This window comes from Labrus bergylta, chromosome 14 (assembly GCF_963930695.1).
Source record: "Labrus bergylta chromosome 14, fLabBer1.1, whole genome shotgun sequence".
Lineage (NCBI taxonomy): Eukaryota > Metazoa > Chordata > Actinopteri > Labriformes > Labridae > Labrus > Labrus bergylta.
In genome coordinates, this window is record NC_089208.1 from 9358610 (window position 1) to 9376593 (window position 17984).

Consider the following 17984-nt stretch of genomic DNA (forward strand, 5'->3'; position numbering starts at 1 on the left):
GAGCAGGGTATATGACTGCTAACTCACCCTCAGAGTGGTGGGAGAGGATGAGGAGGTTCACACAGGTGGCACCAGCTCCCGAACCAAAAATGGTGATTCTCTCTGGGTCTCCTCCAAAGTGGCCGATGTTTTCATTGAGCCAGCGCAGGGCCTGGATCTGGTCCAACAGGCCATAGTTCCCCTTTGCAGACTGGTCCCCTGTGCTGAGAAAACCTGCAGGGTAAATGAGAACAGACGCAGAGAGGAAAGGAGGAAGAAAATACTGATTATCTGTTAAAGATGGAGCAGGGATAAAATTCAAGGCCACAAAATAACACAATCCTGTGTTTTCATTATGTCCCACATAAACAGAAGATGGCATTGTGTCATTGTCAGGTACGTCTCGTCTGAAACTCTCTGCATGTCTGAGGAGATTTCACACACAAAGCTTGCCAAATTACTCATTTTTTAATACCCACGCTGGAAGTACAAGACAGTTAAGAGAACTTGTCAGCAGAGAGAGGAGGAGAGCAACAGACGGCATGTTTCACCTACTTCCAGGACACACATTTAAAAAGTAGGTGCACACCCACAACAAGACTAAATAAACGGAACAAAATGTCACAAACAGAATCCTTTGTTCTTATGATATTATAATTACAGCACGTGTTACAAGCAAAAACAAGCAGTTTAACTGTGAAACCAGAGCAGCTCTTCAAATTTGGACTGTTTTCTTTTGACTTAAATACCAAGAGAACCAAAATATTAAAACAACAACGCACTCCATATAGATGAGTGGTTGAGTACTTATAGAAAAAAAAAGGGGGGGGGGGGGGGGGCATGAGCATAAAAGTGTCATATCTGTCAATGAATTTCCAGATAGGAATGGCTATCCTCAGTAAACATTCTTATTATATTTTTCTGTCCGAAATGGACGCACATTAAAAAATAAACATGATCTCATGTTATACAAACATCTACAAACTAGCCCAAACTGAAATTTGAAGTCAGTCAAGGTAATATAAAATGTGGAAATATTTGAATTGTGATGAAACTGTTAAATAGCTTTTTACCAACCATTATGTGTAACTTCAATTTCTACATTCGAAAACAACTTTACTTTTTTTTTCCCAGGGTCTTTGGAGGCACAAACAACAAAAATCCACCAACTCTTTCTTTATTTAGAAGACTTACTTAAATAGAAACTAGATGAAAGACAATACTGAACATTTATGGCTTTACACAGTGAACACATGGCACATAAACTGTCTTCTAAATAAGTATGGTAAATAGTAAATGTTTACCTTTGCTTGAATATTTAAAGAGATTCTTGTTTAGTGAGTTTCCTTGTGTGAAGAAAAGAGTATGGAGGTGCAGTGAAGGCTGTTTGGTGAATGGACGGCCATAAAGCTCAGTATAGGGAGTACACAGAGACAGATGGTATAAGAGGACAGGCAGCATGTTCTCAAGTGTGTTGAACAGCAAATGAAGTTTAATTGTTGATGATTATAATGTCAGCCGTGTTGATGATGATGATGGTGATGATAACCTGCCAAATTGACCTCTCTTCAACACTCTGTATTACACACACATACACACACAAACACACACACACACACATGTCTCACTGCACACTCTTCACTGTACTTACACTACAGTCAACAACACTCGGAATCTGGAGTGTTTTTGTTGGATTCCCCTGGTTTGGATATGATTCATTGGACAGAGCGCTGTCCAAATTCTATGCTGACTATAAAGCCAAAGAGCGCTCATTTTTATTTCTTCATTTAATTTTTTTCTTTGGTTTATATTTGGGAGGAAACATGGGATGGCTTGGTGATGATTTGGATGTCCTCCGTATTTTTGTATTTATTTAAATGTTGCACGGAAGGAAAATGTGAAAATGCCTCGGTGTCTTATTACTGTTCATTTGAAAAGAGAAGGTTAAGAATCCCGGGTACATTTGGTAAAATATTTTTTTTAACCATAGTTCTTTTTTCATTACATGCATTACACGCTAAGGGAAATAAACACTTATGGGCCTCCAATAAATAACAGCCTTGGAAACCAAGCCTACATCCCACATTGGGGAAATTATGTATCTGACCTTCATAAACAAACTGCCTGAGTATTTTTTGTGTCAACCGCCATTATTAAATCTTCTGTAGATTAAGGTCGACCTCGGCTAAAATCTTCACTAACTGTGCTTTTATCTAAATGCCCCTGAAGGGATGAAAGCACCTAGAAAATAAACATGTTTTCATGTTGGTGCACAGATTCAGTGACCTGGAAGTTGTACTTAAACAGCTAAAACACAGATGATAATTACAACCATGTTTTACTTGCGTTCTTCTTAGTTATCACTGGACAACCTTGAAGTCTTCAGAAAACGAATGTATGTGTTTGTAGGTCTAATAGCAGCACTGTATGCCACCACAAAAAATGATATTGTGAAAAGAAAATACTATAATCTTTTTACTTTTTGATAATGAGATAATAATCATGAGAAACCATTGCTTGATTAAATTGAGATTAAATAAATCATAGGATAACCATTTTTTAAGTAACAGCATTAGCTCTCCCATAGTGCAGCGGTATGTGTTGTATGGATAATTAAATACACAGAAATCTTGTTAGCAGAAGTATTAGCTTGAATGGGTGACTCCGATTAATCAAGACACACTCTGCATGTTTGCTGTGTAATTGTATTATCCTTAGATCATCGCCGCTGTTAGCCTGATGTGACTCTGACCTGGTAACGTATCAGCGCTGACCTGTGCCGCTCATCAGAACCAAAGGCATGTGAAGTGTGTCTGCTCCGCGGCTGCCCAGTTGAGTGCTAAGCCTCCCGCCACTGTTGCCTGGCAACTGTCCAGAGCTTCAGGCAAAATGATATGGAAAGACACTCACAAAAGCACTTGCATACACACAATCAAGCACTTCCATATTCAAGTACACAAACAGCTGCATGCAACACAAAGTCGGCGTCGAGTGTAGCATGCTAGCATGAGCTAGTGCCTCCTGGTGCAAGAGCAACATGAAGAGAGGAAATCTGGTTGATCTTCCACCATGAATGATAAGTCAAACACGTTCTCTCTTCTCCTCTCTTTCAGTTTAAGTTTTCTTTCTGATCCCCCCATCTGCTGAGTTGGTCTTCCTACTGACTTTAGCGCTGAGAGCAGCAGTTTATGAGGCTGAACTCATGCATATTCAACACTTGCTGTAGGTAACGGCCAAGGAACTGTGAGGAGAGTCATCAACCTCTAAGTAAAGATACAGGCTGAAGACATGAATGGATGAGAGAAAATAGACAGATAGTGAGCGACTAGTGGAGGGAAATGTAAAGTAGAAATACTGACTTAATATTGTGTCAGTTTCTCAACACATTTGATAATAACTGCTGCTTCTGCTGATAAATCTAGCCTGTCATGATTCAGAACACCTTCAAAACAGTGTATCTTTATCATAAAAGCGTAATGAATGCTACCAAGGAGTGGAAATACAATATAAGAGCTCTTCTCTTACGTACACTGACGGGATGAGTCATAGCAAAAGCCATTATCCTATAATCATATCTTATTCCATTTGCAACAGAGGGACATATTGCTACAGAGAGCAGACCAAAGATTTTATATAAAAAGTGGACGTAGCCTCTTGGTATCAAAAGTGAAGTCAACAGGGGGGAGACTTACCTGGTTGGACAAGAAGTCGGACTGAGTAGGACTGAATGAAACAGACAGAAAATGAGCTACCTGTGCTTCATTTCCTGAGTAAACATTTTCCCAAACAGTCACAGTTGCCTGTTTAAGTCTATATCAATCCAGCATGATGGTCCTTTGTAAATTATGGTTCCATGTATTCTAAAATACAGAGCAGGTTATAATTTAAGGTGCGGTGAACCTGTGAGTGATTCGTTTTATTCACCATATTCACACAGCAGCCATTTCCCTCTGAAAGCCCCTGTCAGGGTGAGAAGCTAATGAGCTCTCATAGTGTTGTTCCGGTGAATATCAGTGTTAGTCAAAAATATTGTGTGCCCGACATTCATATTATTTTAATAAATATTTTGATGAATAAACCAATGAAAATACAGTCGACAGAGAAAATGTGGAGGGAACTCTGGACATATTTAAAAGTAAAAAAAACACATTTTCACACTAACTACCTTTAGACTTCAGCTAATGCTAGCATTCAACTACTACTACCCACGGACATTATGTTGGCTACAAATGTATACCCTCTCCTTATTCATCCTTATTAAGCAACTGTCAATATTACATTTCAACTACTCCCCTATAGCTGGCAGTAATATTATCTAAGGTTGCTGGATGCTAACGTAAGCTGTTATTTGACCAATATGAATGGATTATTAAAAAAAAAATGTATCTTAAAATATACCCAGATTTTATTTTCAGTTTGTAACTTTATATGGTCTTTTAACTTTAAAAGAAATATGAATCATATCAGTGCCATATTATAGCAGCATTTGAGCTTCTAACCTGGGCATGACATAAAAATAAAAAGGCTGCCATGGAAATAATAAATGGACTTGAGCTTGTGTAGGTCTCTTTCTAGTCTTCTTACTACTCAAAGCAGTTTTACACCTCAGGTCACATTTACTAATTTACACTCATTCAGACGCTGATGGCAGAGGTTGCTATGTAAGTGTCCATCAGTATTAACTAATACTGTTCATACACATTCAGAAACTTGGGGTTAAGTGTCTTGCCCAAGGACACATCGACATGTGGCTGGGTTAGGGTTATTGGGATTGAACCCCCGACCTTTTGGATGAGAGACGACTGATTCTACCACTGAGGCACAGCCGGCGATGTAATTAAGGTTCATAGTGATCTCTGAATCAGGATAGAGATGTTACAATGTGTATCCACCCTGTAGTTCACACATGGAGGAGACTCAAGCTGTCATACTTTAGGCTTCAATGGACGGTTATGGACCAGTGGTTAATGTCCACTTCTTATAGAAACAGACGTTTATCAAAAAGATTCCTTCTTTAAATGATGAGAGGTGCATTGTACAAACTACAGGAAGCAGCTCCACATCAAGTTTTCAAACTCACTCACAGTATATTAAGTGTTTTATTCAGTACAACTACAATTTCTGTAAAAGTCAACACCATTCACAAACCCACAGTCCAGAACTGAAGTGCGGTCAGTCGACTCTTTGACTACTGAGTCGGGAACATACATCTGCAGAGTAATTTTTAGGACTGAACAGAGTGACTGCAGTGGGTCACTGAACACATTTCTGTGCACAAAGACAAAAAAAAAAAAAAAAAAAAGGACGGGAGAGGCGGGGAGGGAGTCGGAAAAGAGAAGTGGATAAAAAAAAGAACCCACAGACATAAGACAGGTATTAAACCAAAATATTGCCCAAAGCTAATGTCGTTGAAGGACATATTATATAATCCCAGCGTGACGTCAGACAGGAGATGATGAAGGATGTCAAAAAATCAGAGCAAAGATAATGTCTTTTTATACACGTAGACAAGGTGATTGAAGAGAGAAAACAAGGCGATGTTTGTGTGTGTTCAGAGTCACGAAATTAATCAAGCAAAAGTAGATGCACTGTTTCAAAAAAGAAGGAAAAAAAAACATTAGCAGATGGTGAATGTCTCCTGCACACTGAAGAATCTGTTTGGATGATTGGAATAAAGTGGATTTGCACATTCAGTGTAGTGGGTTCAACCTTGAGGCTTATCTTTTGTGTATGAAGGTAACTGTGAACACAACCTTTCTCGATACTGTATTTAGTGTGCACTTATACGAGAACATCTTATTTTATTGATCTCTATTTTCCTTCCCTAAAAGGCAGTTTAATATCTTACACAAGTTTCAATCTGTGTTTAAAGGGTTGTTTTAATGATGCAGCGTTTATATTACTGTGAATAAATATGATGGTTTTAAATGATTTATTTCTGTATATGATGACACTTAAGCAAAAGCTTAACAACCATTGAAAATATCTGTAACTTTAGGTCCCTCTTAAACATTCTTAAACTTGGATTATCAACCTTTTTACACAGTTCTCCTTATTGGCAGGATAATATATATCAGTCTGTATAAATTAGTAGATACAAAAACACAAGACAATTCTTTTGTAATACCGGTAGGTCTTCCTCCTGCTGAACTAATGTCATTTCAGTCCTTCGCAGATGGGCTTCCAGTGTCATTGTATTTATTAGCTTACTTATTGCGCTCATTTTTTACCCTCAAAGGTCCATTCAAAGGCACCAAGCTGTGCAATAAAACCAGGCTGTCATGCACATTTGAAAAGTAATGCTTCAACTTCAAACTTCACACTGCACACTAAGACCTTTCAAAGCCGTTCAAAGAAAGTTTCATTTCACAAACTACTGATCCATGATGAAAATGTCAGACGATTTGAAAACTGATCAAAATATATGAATTAAAACTTCAAACAGAGCCTCGTTTGCTGCCAGAACATTGAGTCACAAAGATAATAGTATATACTGTACATGAATCTGCTTGAATGAATTACCGTAAAACCTGGAATACAAGTCGCATCGGTATATAATACACAGGGACTAATCTGACTGTACTGTTTTGTTTTTAAATGTTGATGTAATTATATTTACTGACTAACTAGTTATCTGTGAGTTATAAGAAAGATATTACACTGTGCAGAATTGATGAATGGTGGATAATTGAGCCTGGTTGTTTAGCTTGTTTGTGTACATTTTGGTGAATTGGCACCATTGAAAAAAATGCAGATTAAGATTAAAATAATACACAATAATAATTCCTGTAAAAATACCCTGGATTACTTCAAAACTAAAAAAAAAAAAAAAAAAAAAGCTTTTCAATGGAATATTCTCAACAAAGTTCTGCAGTTATAAGGAGAGCATTTATTCCATAATTTGAAAGTGTATTTATGGATTTTTATTTACAAGAAACTTCTATGATGATATCTGGTTAAAAGCCACTCTTAAATATTTGTCTCAAGTGTCTTGAGATCTGAACGTGTCATCGGTCCTAAAGGAGTAAGAATGTGACTCAAATTGAGGCATTCCCATCAAGCAATATCTTTGTATCCTCAACTCTTGGCTCAAAGTATTATATTTTGAAAATAGTGCTATTTCCATCTGATATGATAAATGTGTATAAACACACGGTGGGCTAGAGCAGTACACCGTGGTCTTGAAGGTACACTTGATATTTAAGGTTCTACAGAGACCTTGAGAGTTACAATTTGATTTTGAAACATGTGGCGTGTAAGATGTTGAGTCTCAGGTACGACTAGCTGCATTAATTATCTCCTTGTATTTGATTGGTCCAGCTGTGCTGCTGGCTGCCAGCCTGGGAGGCAGATTGGTGTCAGTCTTGGTCTATGTACCCATAAGTCACTACTGTTCAATGTGAACTTTCCCTGTACGATGGAAGCAATTCTTCTTTTACTTCTTTTAAAACCTTGAAGGCTCCAACACATCATTTCACAATGGAATTATACACAATCACATTAGCAATAAGGCCCCTGATTTTTTTTAAAGCATAAGGCAGCCTTTTCTGCAAAGGGGAATACATAACTTCTAGTTTTAATGTTTGAATTGAATTTGTTGGTCCAAATTTGCGTGAACCTCGTCACAATCAGAATGACACGCAAGCAAAAATGATTATGTTTCCCCTGTGCTGTCAACACAGTCAGTGCACTCACTGTAGGCAAAATGTGGAGAGAGAAGTGTTAATGATTGCTTACGGAGTGGGAAGATTGGGTCCCTGAGCAGGGAGTGGGAGGTGTGTTTCATTTGTATTTAGGGACGGCTGAGTTGTGACAAGGCGGCAGGCTGAAATGAATTGACAGCAAAATGTGTGCTGGCTAAAAATACTGTCCATGTCACATTTTTTAAGGGGTGTATTTGAGAACAACAGACGACACAATTTGAACAGATGCCCAAAATTCACTGAGCTAAGTAGTATTCGTGGATGCACTGACACTGTTTGATTTGACTCATGCTTAAAATGATTTCAAGAGCATGAGCCAGTAAAATCATATTTATTAGGTTACATATAAAATGGTGTTTACTGGTGCGTCACAAAGAGGGCACATGAGGACAATCTTTTTTGCACACATCATTTATTATTAATCGATCTGTGCTTGACAACTAGCCAAAAATCGACCTATCATAGTAATAGTAGAAGAAATAATAGTATAATAGAGTCAGCATATAAGATAATCAAAGGCAGGATATGTACAGCTTTCAAGAAAAGAACGACGAAACTTCAGCAGATGTTCTCTAAAACTCAAAACTGAAATTCCTTCATTAAAAGAATTATATGGCAATGTAATCTTTATCCTGAGACATACTATGATCTAAATACGTCTCTCCTTATTTTATTAACAGGTTTTTTGGACACATGTCATCAGCCAAGCTTTGCCAAATCACTTATTCTTGTGAAAAAAAACAAAAACATAAATAGGGTAATAAACAAGACGCCAGCCTCACAGCTGCTCTGATCAATACTTTCAACAATAATGGATGGAATTACTGAGCACTATGGGGTAGTTATTGTCTGTTTGGGTTTTATTGTCCAAGCGTTTTTCTTTTGCCATGTTATATGTAAACTTCCAAAAAGTGTCGATGGTTAGCGTCAACTGCGGAATTAAATTCTTCTGTGCGTGCTAAAAAAAATCAAGAAAGATGAGTTGTGGAATTGCTCCTCTGCCAGGTCATTGCAGTGAAATGTGTCCTGTGAACCTCCTCACCACTCATACTTTGGAGAGCCATTCTTTGGTGTAGCTTTGCAGTTAGCTTGCAATTAAATTGAATCCGGAGAAATTAATCTGTTATCAATTATGATTCTTTTTTTGCAGCACTTTTTTGTTTTTTTATTTCGCCCGCAAACTGGTGAACATATTGGAGCATTAGACGTTACAGTGGCAGATATTTTGCACATGGTTTGGGTTCGATCGAATTGGTGCTTAAACAGAGACTAGAAATTGGAAATCAATTGCTAAGATGGTCATAAACATGAGGAATGATTTGTGTTGTGAACGCTAATGTTGCTTTGTGAATAGAAGCTCATCCAAATGAATGCTAATGTTGCTTTGTGAATAGAAGCTCATCCAAATGAATGTTAATGTTACTTTGCTGGATGTGTGAGGGGGCAGCTGTTTGCTAACACTAAACATCATTTCAACTTTAATCGGTGATAATACGTCAGTGTTGTGTTTACAGCTTGTTGCACCTCTCCCAAGCGATTACTAAATCTCATAAATAAACCAAACAGAGCAGAACTGATCTATTTTGGTGCTAGCATTTACAAAACGTGTAATTTTCTGAACATTGATGGCAAAATAAATTGCTTTTGATGACTTCTAAAACGTGCTTTTACCTAACTGAAACAGAAGGAAATTGAGTTGTGTCAAGTCACCGCTTGAACACCAAGCATAACATTGCACAGTATTAAATAGTAAAAGAACATTTTGGGCAGGATGAAACTAAACAAATGTTACATTTATAGCTGCTTTGTGTCAATGTAAAAGATGGGGCGCTGTTTTAGAAGCAAGAAGCTGAAGCTGGGCAGAGAGTGCAGAGAAACGTTTCCAGAAGAAGCGTTTCATCTCTCTTCCTGCGGTGAAAAATGTTCTCACTCTGCGAGCCCACGATGGTGGGCCTTTCCCCAGAGTTCATTAATTAGTTAATTAGTTAATTAGTCTGAACAGATGGCTATGCAACACAAATCAGAAGGCTCTCTGGAGCCGGGAGCAGGAGGAAGGTAGGAGAAGGTGAGCCGAGTAGCAATCTGGTATCTCAACTGTCACCAAACCTCTGAACCAGGCCGTGTTCAGCAGACATTTTCTTCTCATTCACCCATTTTACTCCACGACGACGGAGGGGGTTATCATAAATTCAGAAGAGCGCCCAAACAGTATATAACTTGCTGAAAAATGACACCAGGATACGTTGTAATGAAGGGAGAGCAGAAGGCATTAGACCATGTGGAGGGTTGCTGTGGTCACACTGCAGGAGCATTCATTAGAATGAATACTTTGCATCAGTGCCGATTTTAAAAAGCATTTCTGACGGTTTATTTTTAGCCTGCTCCCATCTCCCCCCTTCTGTTTCCTTTCCCCTCACTGTCTCTCTGTGAGTCTTCCTCTGCTCATCTGTCTCTACTCCCTGCTCTCTCTTCCTCCTCGCTTCCTCCTGACTCCCCGTCACTCTGTTAAAGGCGCAGGCATTGAATGAAATGAGCTTGGCATGTGTAAGCTCCTGTGTGTGTGTAAGTACAGGATAATACCATAGATTAGACCATAAAACTATTAAAAAGACGGTATGCTTGTGTTTCTCACTTTGACTCAAATTCAGTGTCAGAGAAGAGGAGCGCCATTAAAAATTCAGATGGATGGTGCATTATTCATATATATGTTTTACGCACGGCACGCAACCAAGTTGTGTGCACACACACACACACACACACACACACCAGCGCAGTTACAAATACAGATATTTGTGTACAAACATGCATGTTTATATTACACAAACATACAAAAACACACAAGGATAATCTGCTTAGTACAGTAACCCATTTAAAGCATGTCAGAGAGAGAGAGAGAGAGAGAGAGAGAGAGAGAGAGAGAGAGAGAGAGAGAGAGAAAGAGAGAGAGAGAGAGCGAGAGAGAGAGAGAGGGAGGGAGAGAGGGAGAGCACACATTCGCCCACATAACAAAATTTTCAACAATGTTCAAGGAATCGAGGACACTGCGTCATCCCTCATAATCACTCAGCAGGATCGCTCTCCACCTCTATGTGCATATATTTTATGTGTATTTTAGTGATTGTGTGCGGAGGACGAGGGAAATAAACATACTGGAGGATGCATGAATGTAGTGCAGACATCTCTAATGGTAATTTAAAAAAAAAAAAAAAAAACACTGTAATCATAAATGGACCAGGTTACAGGTTTGGTACAAGGTAGAGAGGTCTTTCAAGGAAGCATGCAAAGATACAGCTGTAATCAGCTCTAATTGAATACTGCATTTGAACTACAAGACCATTTGGTTATATACAAGGCACTCTATCTTCTCTGATCATCTATTCTCTGCCTTCTATCCATCCCCCTCTCAAATTGCAAAACAAGGTGATCGTGCCTTTGCTTTTCAAGTCTAAACCCTCTGGAAACAAAATAACTAAAATCCGCTGAAACTTTGAACGTTTTTTGTTCCGAAACGCTGTTTCTTGTTATGCTTTGTAAGCCGTGACCTTTTTTTTTTTTCGCTCTCCACTTCTCTGTGTATGTATTTTTAAATCACAGCAACATGGTAATGTGCATGAGCCAGGTTACGGATTAGAAACACGGAGTAGATGTCTGGAGAGGAAACGAGGATACCATGAAGAGGGCATTACAAATTGTGTCAGTTGACAAGTCATCAATTCTTGTTCTATGTTGTAACAAAGTCCAAACCTCCTGTTTAGAAAAATGAAGCCAATGTCAAAGGGCAAAAAAATAAAAAATAAATAAAAAAAACAGTTCCTTGAGTCTCCACATGAGGCTGGCTCCAAAAAGTCAAGGAAGTAGAAATGATCATGTATACAGGCGCGTTAAAAAACTTGTACAGGGATTCATATTTTGTATCTCATATGTTTTGAATATATTACAGCTAGGAGTTTTGCAGAAATGTGCACACATCTGGGCATGGCTGATTTAACTGACGGATGGCTGTGTTTGTTGTAGCGGTTAAGGCCCAGCTCTGCTCCAGCTATATGTTACTGGATTGACTGATATGTAGGTAGAGTTGGTGACATTGCGTAGAGACAATGAGACTACTTCCATGTTTAATAGAGTCTATGGTTGTAACTCACCCTTCCCTCTTTGGATGTGTGTAGAGTTACTTCATGCCTATGTGTTTCCCAGAGTGAGTGATTGGCCCAATCCCAATCTCCACACTCACGGACTCACAGACCTTGAAGTGCGTTCCTGGTAAGTGTGCGAGTGCTGTCTTGTCAGATCATTATATGCATGAAGGCTCTGATGGGGACTTTACAATGCCAAATAACACACTTTCCATGAGTCCACATTTATATACACTATCCTGTGAGGCTGACTCAGATTTGGAAGATGACATATAGGATGTGATTGTCCAGCCCCGTAGTAAATGTTAACTAATTTTACGACGTTTAAAATTTTTTTTTATAGGTAAGCATGGATGCAATGGGAAAACTGCAAATACGTTTTTCTGTAAGTGAAAGGTAGTGAATGATCTTTGTGGTTATTTCCAGAGTTGTAGATATAAGAGTTGTTTATGTGTTTCAGTAAGAAATTCACAAATGATCATCATTGATGGCTTTTTTTTCTCTAATGAAAGACATGCAAAAACACACTGAAGATTGCCTTTTTCATTGTGCCTCTTGTTTCCAGGCAACATGTGATGTCATTATAGTTAAGACTATGAGAGTTTATTATTAAGGTTCAGGGTGGACATACGGAATGAACCACTGTGTGCTAAGGGTGGGGGGAAAAAATCCAGTGTTCCCTCTTCCATTAATTTGAAGCAGCCCAAATATTTATTTTCTCTAAAAGCATCAACACCTTTGAATATTGTTCACTTAATTTACAGTCCAATCATGTTTACAGCAGGTAGGCTCAGCAACATGCCAACCTATTGTATTGTAAACTATCTCAAAAATGTTATATTATTTTTAGCTCTAAAAAGTAACGCCTGATTTAAAATACGAACAAAAAGAAATGTGGATCCAGTGGCTCTTGGATCCAGTGAGCTGTGGGTTGTTGTTTCAGGTTAGTGAATGTGCTTGTCGCAGAAAGCTGCTGAGGTAATCTTTGAATAATGTTAGCCTCTCAGCATTTGCCGCGGTCAGCTGACACACTACTATACTTTAGTCCATTTATCTGTTTGCTGAGCTGTTGCCGTGTGTGGGTACTAGTACAGTAGCCGCTGTACCCAGTGTATTCACAGTGTATTCACAGTGTATTCACAGTGTATTCACAGTGTATTCACATTGTATTCACAGTGTATTCACAGTGTATTCACAGTGTATTCACAGTGTATTCACAGTGTATTCACATTGTATTCACATTGTATTCACAGTGTATTCACAGTGTATTCACAGTGTATTCACAGTGTATTCACAGTGTATTCACAGTGTATTCACATTGTTTACTCAGTCGCTCTGAGCCCTACAACTAAAACATATCATCCCTTACTGTTCAGCAAGTTGCTCAATGTCATTGCTCCAGGCAGCAAATTAAATACTGTGTGGGGCAGTGGTGGGCCGTCAGGGCCAGCAAAACCTTCTCTGCTGGCCTAAACACGTTCAAAATCACAAACTTATATTTCATATTTTTTTATTTATTTTCTATTAATACTATAAGTTTGTTTGTATTGTTGATTGTCAGAATTGCTCCCATTAGTTCATCCTAGTTTCATAGCTTCTCCCCTCCTCAGTTGCACTGCTTCCACTGCAGCCCCTTTTGATGACAGCATTTAATCCAATCAGAGCTCACCTCGGTGTTGTCTCCAGGTCAAAAATCTGCCCTGAGGCCTTCAGAATTTCAAGTGACGGTACTACTCATTCTAGTAATGAGGACCATATTGTAGATTTTCATATTAATCCACCAATCAGATTTTGAGTTCAACATATTATGTGTATTATCTGACATGCCCCTCTAGCTTGCCTTGCCGAGTCTGGCAGAATTAAGCGCGGCTTGATTGTTCAGTGGGCCAGGCTAAGGTTTGTGAAACTAGCTCGCTTCACATCATGGAAGGAGAAGTTCTAATAAGGTGATTGTGAGTTGTTGTAATTTTGGTAAAGTTTAGATTTGAAGCACAATCCAGGCCAACATGGAGTGGCACTATTTTTTTGTGTGGTATAGATTGTTTAAGATAGTTCAGTTTATTTAAACACACAAGGAGAAGAACCAAGGTTGTAATGGATTTACTAGCAAATCCTTTTTATATTATATTGAAGAAGGACGTTTCAAGAGAAGCTGGACATCCTGAAAAAGGGTTCACCAACCCCACAGCCAGCACCCCTGACCCAGCCAGTGACAGGTTTTGTGAGTGTGTGGTGGCATGTGTGTTTTAGCGCACCAGGAGGCTTGTTGAAATCAGATTTTTAGGTTTTATGGCATTGTTACCTATTTGTCTGTCATGGAGTAAATGTGACTGGTTGTTGTGAATGTATTCTTGTTTTTTTGTTATATAGGGTGGTAGGTGTACAAGCCTGGCGCTAGCTTGTTCAACTTGGCTGGGACCAGATATATGTGATTGATGTGACGCAGATAGGACACACCTTATAATGCTAACATCATACTAACTGTAAGGTCAGTAGGCAGTATGCAGTATATACTGTTTGAGCATGTAGAGGGCAGTAAGTTAGTATGTGGTTTGAGACCCAGCCTGTCCTCACCGGTATTCAAACTTTGTTTATAGGGCTGAGGTCATCCTCATGTTATTCTCTGGATACTGTGGTTTTCTTGTGTAAGTTTTTTGTCCAATGGAGAGCATTTTGCCTCCTCTTTGTTAAAACCAAGCCTGATGTTTTAAACTGGAAGTCTTGTACATTTTCTGAACGTTTTCACGATTTCTCTGAAAACTGTGAAAGAGGCCATTTAATGAGCTGAATAGGAGCAGGATAAAGCTGCAGGTCCAAGGTTCCCCATTTCACTAACTCTCAGTTTGTCCTTGTCCCTGTGCCTCTCCACTGGCATGGTCAATAACAGTCTGGATCATGTTACCCTCTGTTAACGCTCGCTGCAACTCTTGGACGGCATCCTAAACATCTCCCATTTCTCTGTTTATCATTATTCTGAAATGTTGAAACAGCCGTGATGCAATAAACAAGATCTGATTACCCAACCTGGCAACCGCAGTGACAGTCACAGATAGTGTGTGTGCAAACACCTCCGAAAAGATGACTGAGAATGTAAATACTTGACTCCATTGGTATCCAGCAGCAAAAGGGCTGGATACACATATAAACACACACACACACGCACACACACACGCACACACACGCACACGCACACGCACACACGCACACACGCACACACGCACACACGCACACGCATACACACACACACACACACACACACACACACACTCAGCCCACACTAACAGGCCAGGCAAGCACAGCAAAGCTCCACCAGAATGGACAAATAGAATAACCCTTAATCCAAAAATACACTGACAGCAACAGACACATTACAATGGCTGAATGTACACCAAAGGCAGTAAGTGGTCGCTCGTTTCTCTGAAGTACAGTGAGTCAGGTCCTGGCTGTTTTTCCAGCAGACCTGCATATTATTGCAACAAATAATTGATGAACATAAATGTCATTTTCAGGATAAGTGACCACAGTAAATACACCTGTGTGTACTTTATTGTGAAATTCCTGCTGCATGGATTTAACAGTGAACGATCCAGGAACAAGTGGTCTGGTCTGAACAACATTGGAAGCGAAGTGACAGATAAGGATTAAAAAGGCATCACTGTGCTTGATTTTTGCATACAGTTTGCACAAAGCCAGTTTGCATGATTGAGCATTTCTAAGTCACAGAGCAGTAAAGAATGAAAGTTTTGTACAGTCTGTTTTATCTGGTGTGGACCGGATCCTTAAACTGTTACTGTTACTGACATATGTGGGTTTAGGTTGGGTCTTGTTGACACAGCATTGTTAAGAGCAACATTGTTTTTTTAATTTAATGAGACATATAAAGTCATCACATTCTCTCTGACTCATTTTTGTCGAGGTCTTCTACTTTGCAACTAGATGCCCTTTGGAAGAAGAAAAGAGACAGGAAGAAGCCAATGCGTAGAATTAGCCTCGCAAGCTAACAGTGTTGTGATGGTATAAAGCCAATATAATATGATATAGTATAATATTGTTCTGAGTCGCAGGTCGGATTCTGGTCTTAAATTGAGGAGCACTTATAAGTGTTAAAGATGTCTGGACAGGCTCAGGCCCAATTTCCCAGAAGGGTCTTAAAGACTAACTTTACCAAGGTCCACTTTTTTGAGTTGAACAAAGTTCGCTATACAGTCACTTCATTTTGTGATTTATTGATCCTGGTGCCGCTGTGTCCATTGCAACAGTATTTAGTTTCCTTTCTTCAGAGAAATTCCAATTATTCAATTCTCTACAGACCCTAAATCTTTGAAAATCTTAAATGCGATGCCCCCAAACGACTACAAAACAAGTTTCAGGTGTTTTGAGTTTATTGTTGCTGTGACAAGTATTAATTAGCTGTTTGCCAGAGTTCATGACATGTTTAATATGCAACAATATGCATCTTTCCTGTAGTTGGTGTTGCACTTCTATAGTCGGTTAAGTTGAAGCATATGCAGCTTGTTTTTCTTGGTTCCTTTTTCGTAGAGCTTTATATTCTGACTGATGTGCATTTGTAGTCAAAATACATGAAGATGTTTTCTTGATTTTCTTTCTTATTTCGCTCTGAAAGGCCAAGAACATCACAAACTCCATTTTACAAACTGTTCTAATCTAATAAGGTGTTTCCTTAGATGCAACCTGTTTCTACTGTTGTTGCCTATAGTTAATAGTTAAAACCCCAGGGGAGCTCTGTTAAGTGAACTTTGATGTTAAATGACTTCTATTCAGCAAAAAACTTGAATTTGCACAGTGTCAAAAGCACATTGATACAAATTGATTTCAAGTATAACATGCCGTATTTAATATTCAGAAACGCACCAATTACAAACAGTCAATTACACCACATTACTTTAAAGTGTATTACAAATGTCAGTTAATGTTAAGAAACCCCAAAGGCCGCCCGGCACTTCTCCCTTAACTCTTAAATCTCTCCTCACTTTTAATGGAGGGTTTGGGAAAACACATTTAAGGACTTAAGAGCATTTGTGGAAAACTCTGGGACCCCAAATCTGCAACAGTGGCACACAACAAACCGCTTGTAATTTCACTCATATGAGAGGGTTTTTAACACATTATATGTTGTACTTCTCTTCTTACTTCATTACATTTTAGAAGGTAATGTACATCTTTTTTAAGTAAGATACTTATTTTTGTACAAATTATTATTGGACTGCTGTGTTAAATACTTGATTGTGATTGGCCAATTAGCATAGCAACAGTCTGATATACACCGTTGTCGAGAAGAATTAACCCTTGCTAAGAAATGCAGACGGTTGCTAGGGACACTGCTCTTATCACAGACTCTGGACGACTAACTGTAATGATATCAATCTGTGGAAAGAAATCTGGTTTATTTGATGTTGGTCTGTTTACTCTGAGGGAAAAGAGAAAGGAGAGGATAATAACCAGAAGAGAGAGGTTAAAAAAACGCAAATACCGCAGGCTTTGACGGAGAAAACCCACAGAATTGAAGACGGCACATAAAGTGAACATGGGACGTTTACGAGGCATGAGATATGGAGGTGGTTGAAGACTGGTGAATGGAACAGAAAATGCCAACAGACGTCCACGGTGACGAAGCAGACACACTCATTCTCGAGTTGTTTCATTTCACCATCAGTGCAAATGTTAGTTTCATGTGAGTAATGAAAGCAAGGTGAGCTAACTTTAAGAAGGCTTTAGTTATACCAGTGCTATGAACGGATCTCTAACTGTGGATTCCAACTGATTAATGGTTTAGCAGGAGAAAATAAATAGTCTCGTCTCAGGGTCCGCACCCTGTCGGGGGGGTTCCATTGCACAACAACAACCTGCTCACTACACATTTTCCCTTACATACACAATGATCAAGTATAATGTTTCCTGCTTTTGTTAGGATTTAAAAAAAAAAAAATCTTTGGATGGGATATTGTCTCATATCAGCTCCCTTAAAGTCACGGTTTATAACCGTCTGTTTCTTTGTGCATTCTGCCTGCACTTTCTCTTACATGTTGTCTAAGCAGCAGCATGTCAACAATGCTGAAATTATTTATGGTGAGTGGATGCTTCATGACCAAAACTCAAAAAGCATTTTTACAGAGTATGTTATTACAGGCACTTGGGATACTTTCATACA

General features: G+C 38.9%; 1 protein-coding gene across 2 annotated transcripts in view; it reads right to left on the reverse strand.

The window, feature by feature from the left end:
* nlgn2b (neuroligin 2b) overlaps positions 1-17984 on the reverse strand; it is a 73849-nt gene that overhangs the window by 9802 nt on the left and 46063 nt on the right. For both annotated transcript variants that reach the window (XM_065962846.1, XM_065962845.1), the window contains exon 5: positions 28-213. In XM_065962846.1, coding sequence (XP_065818918.1) covers positions 28-213 — 186 coding nt within the window. The remainder of the gene's footprint in view (positions 1-27; positions 214-17984) is intronic.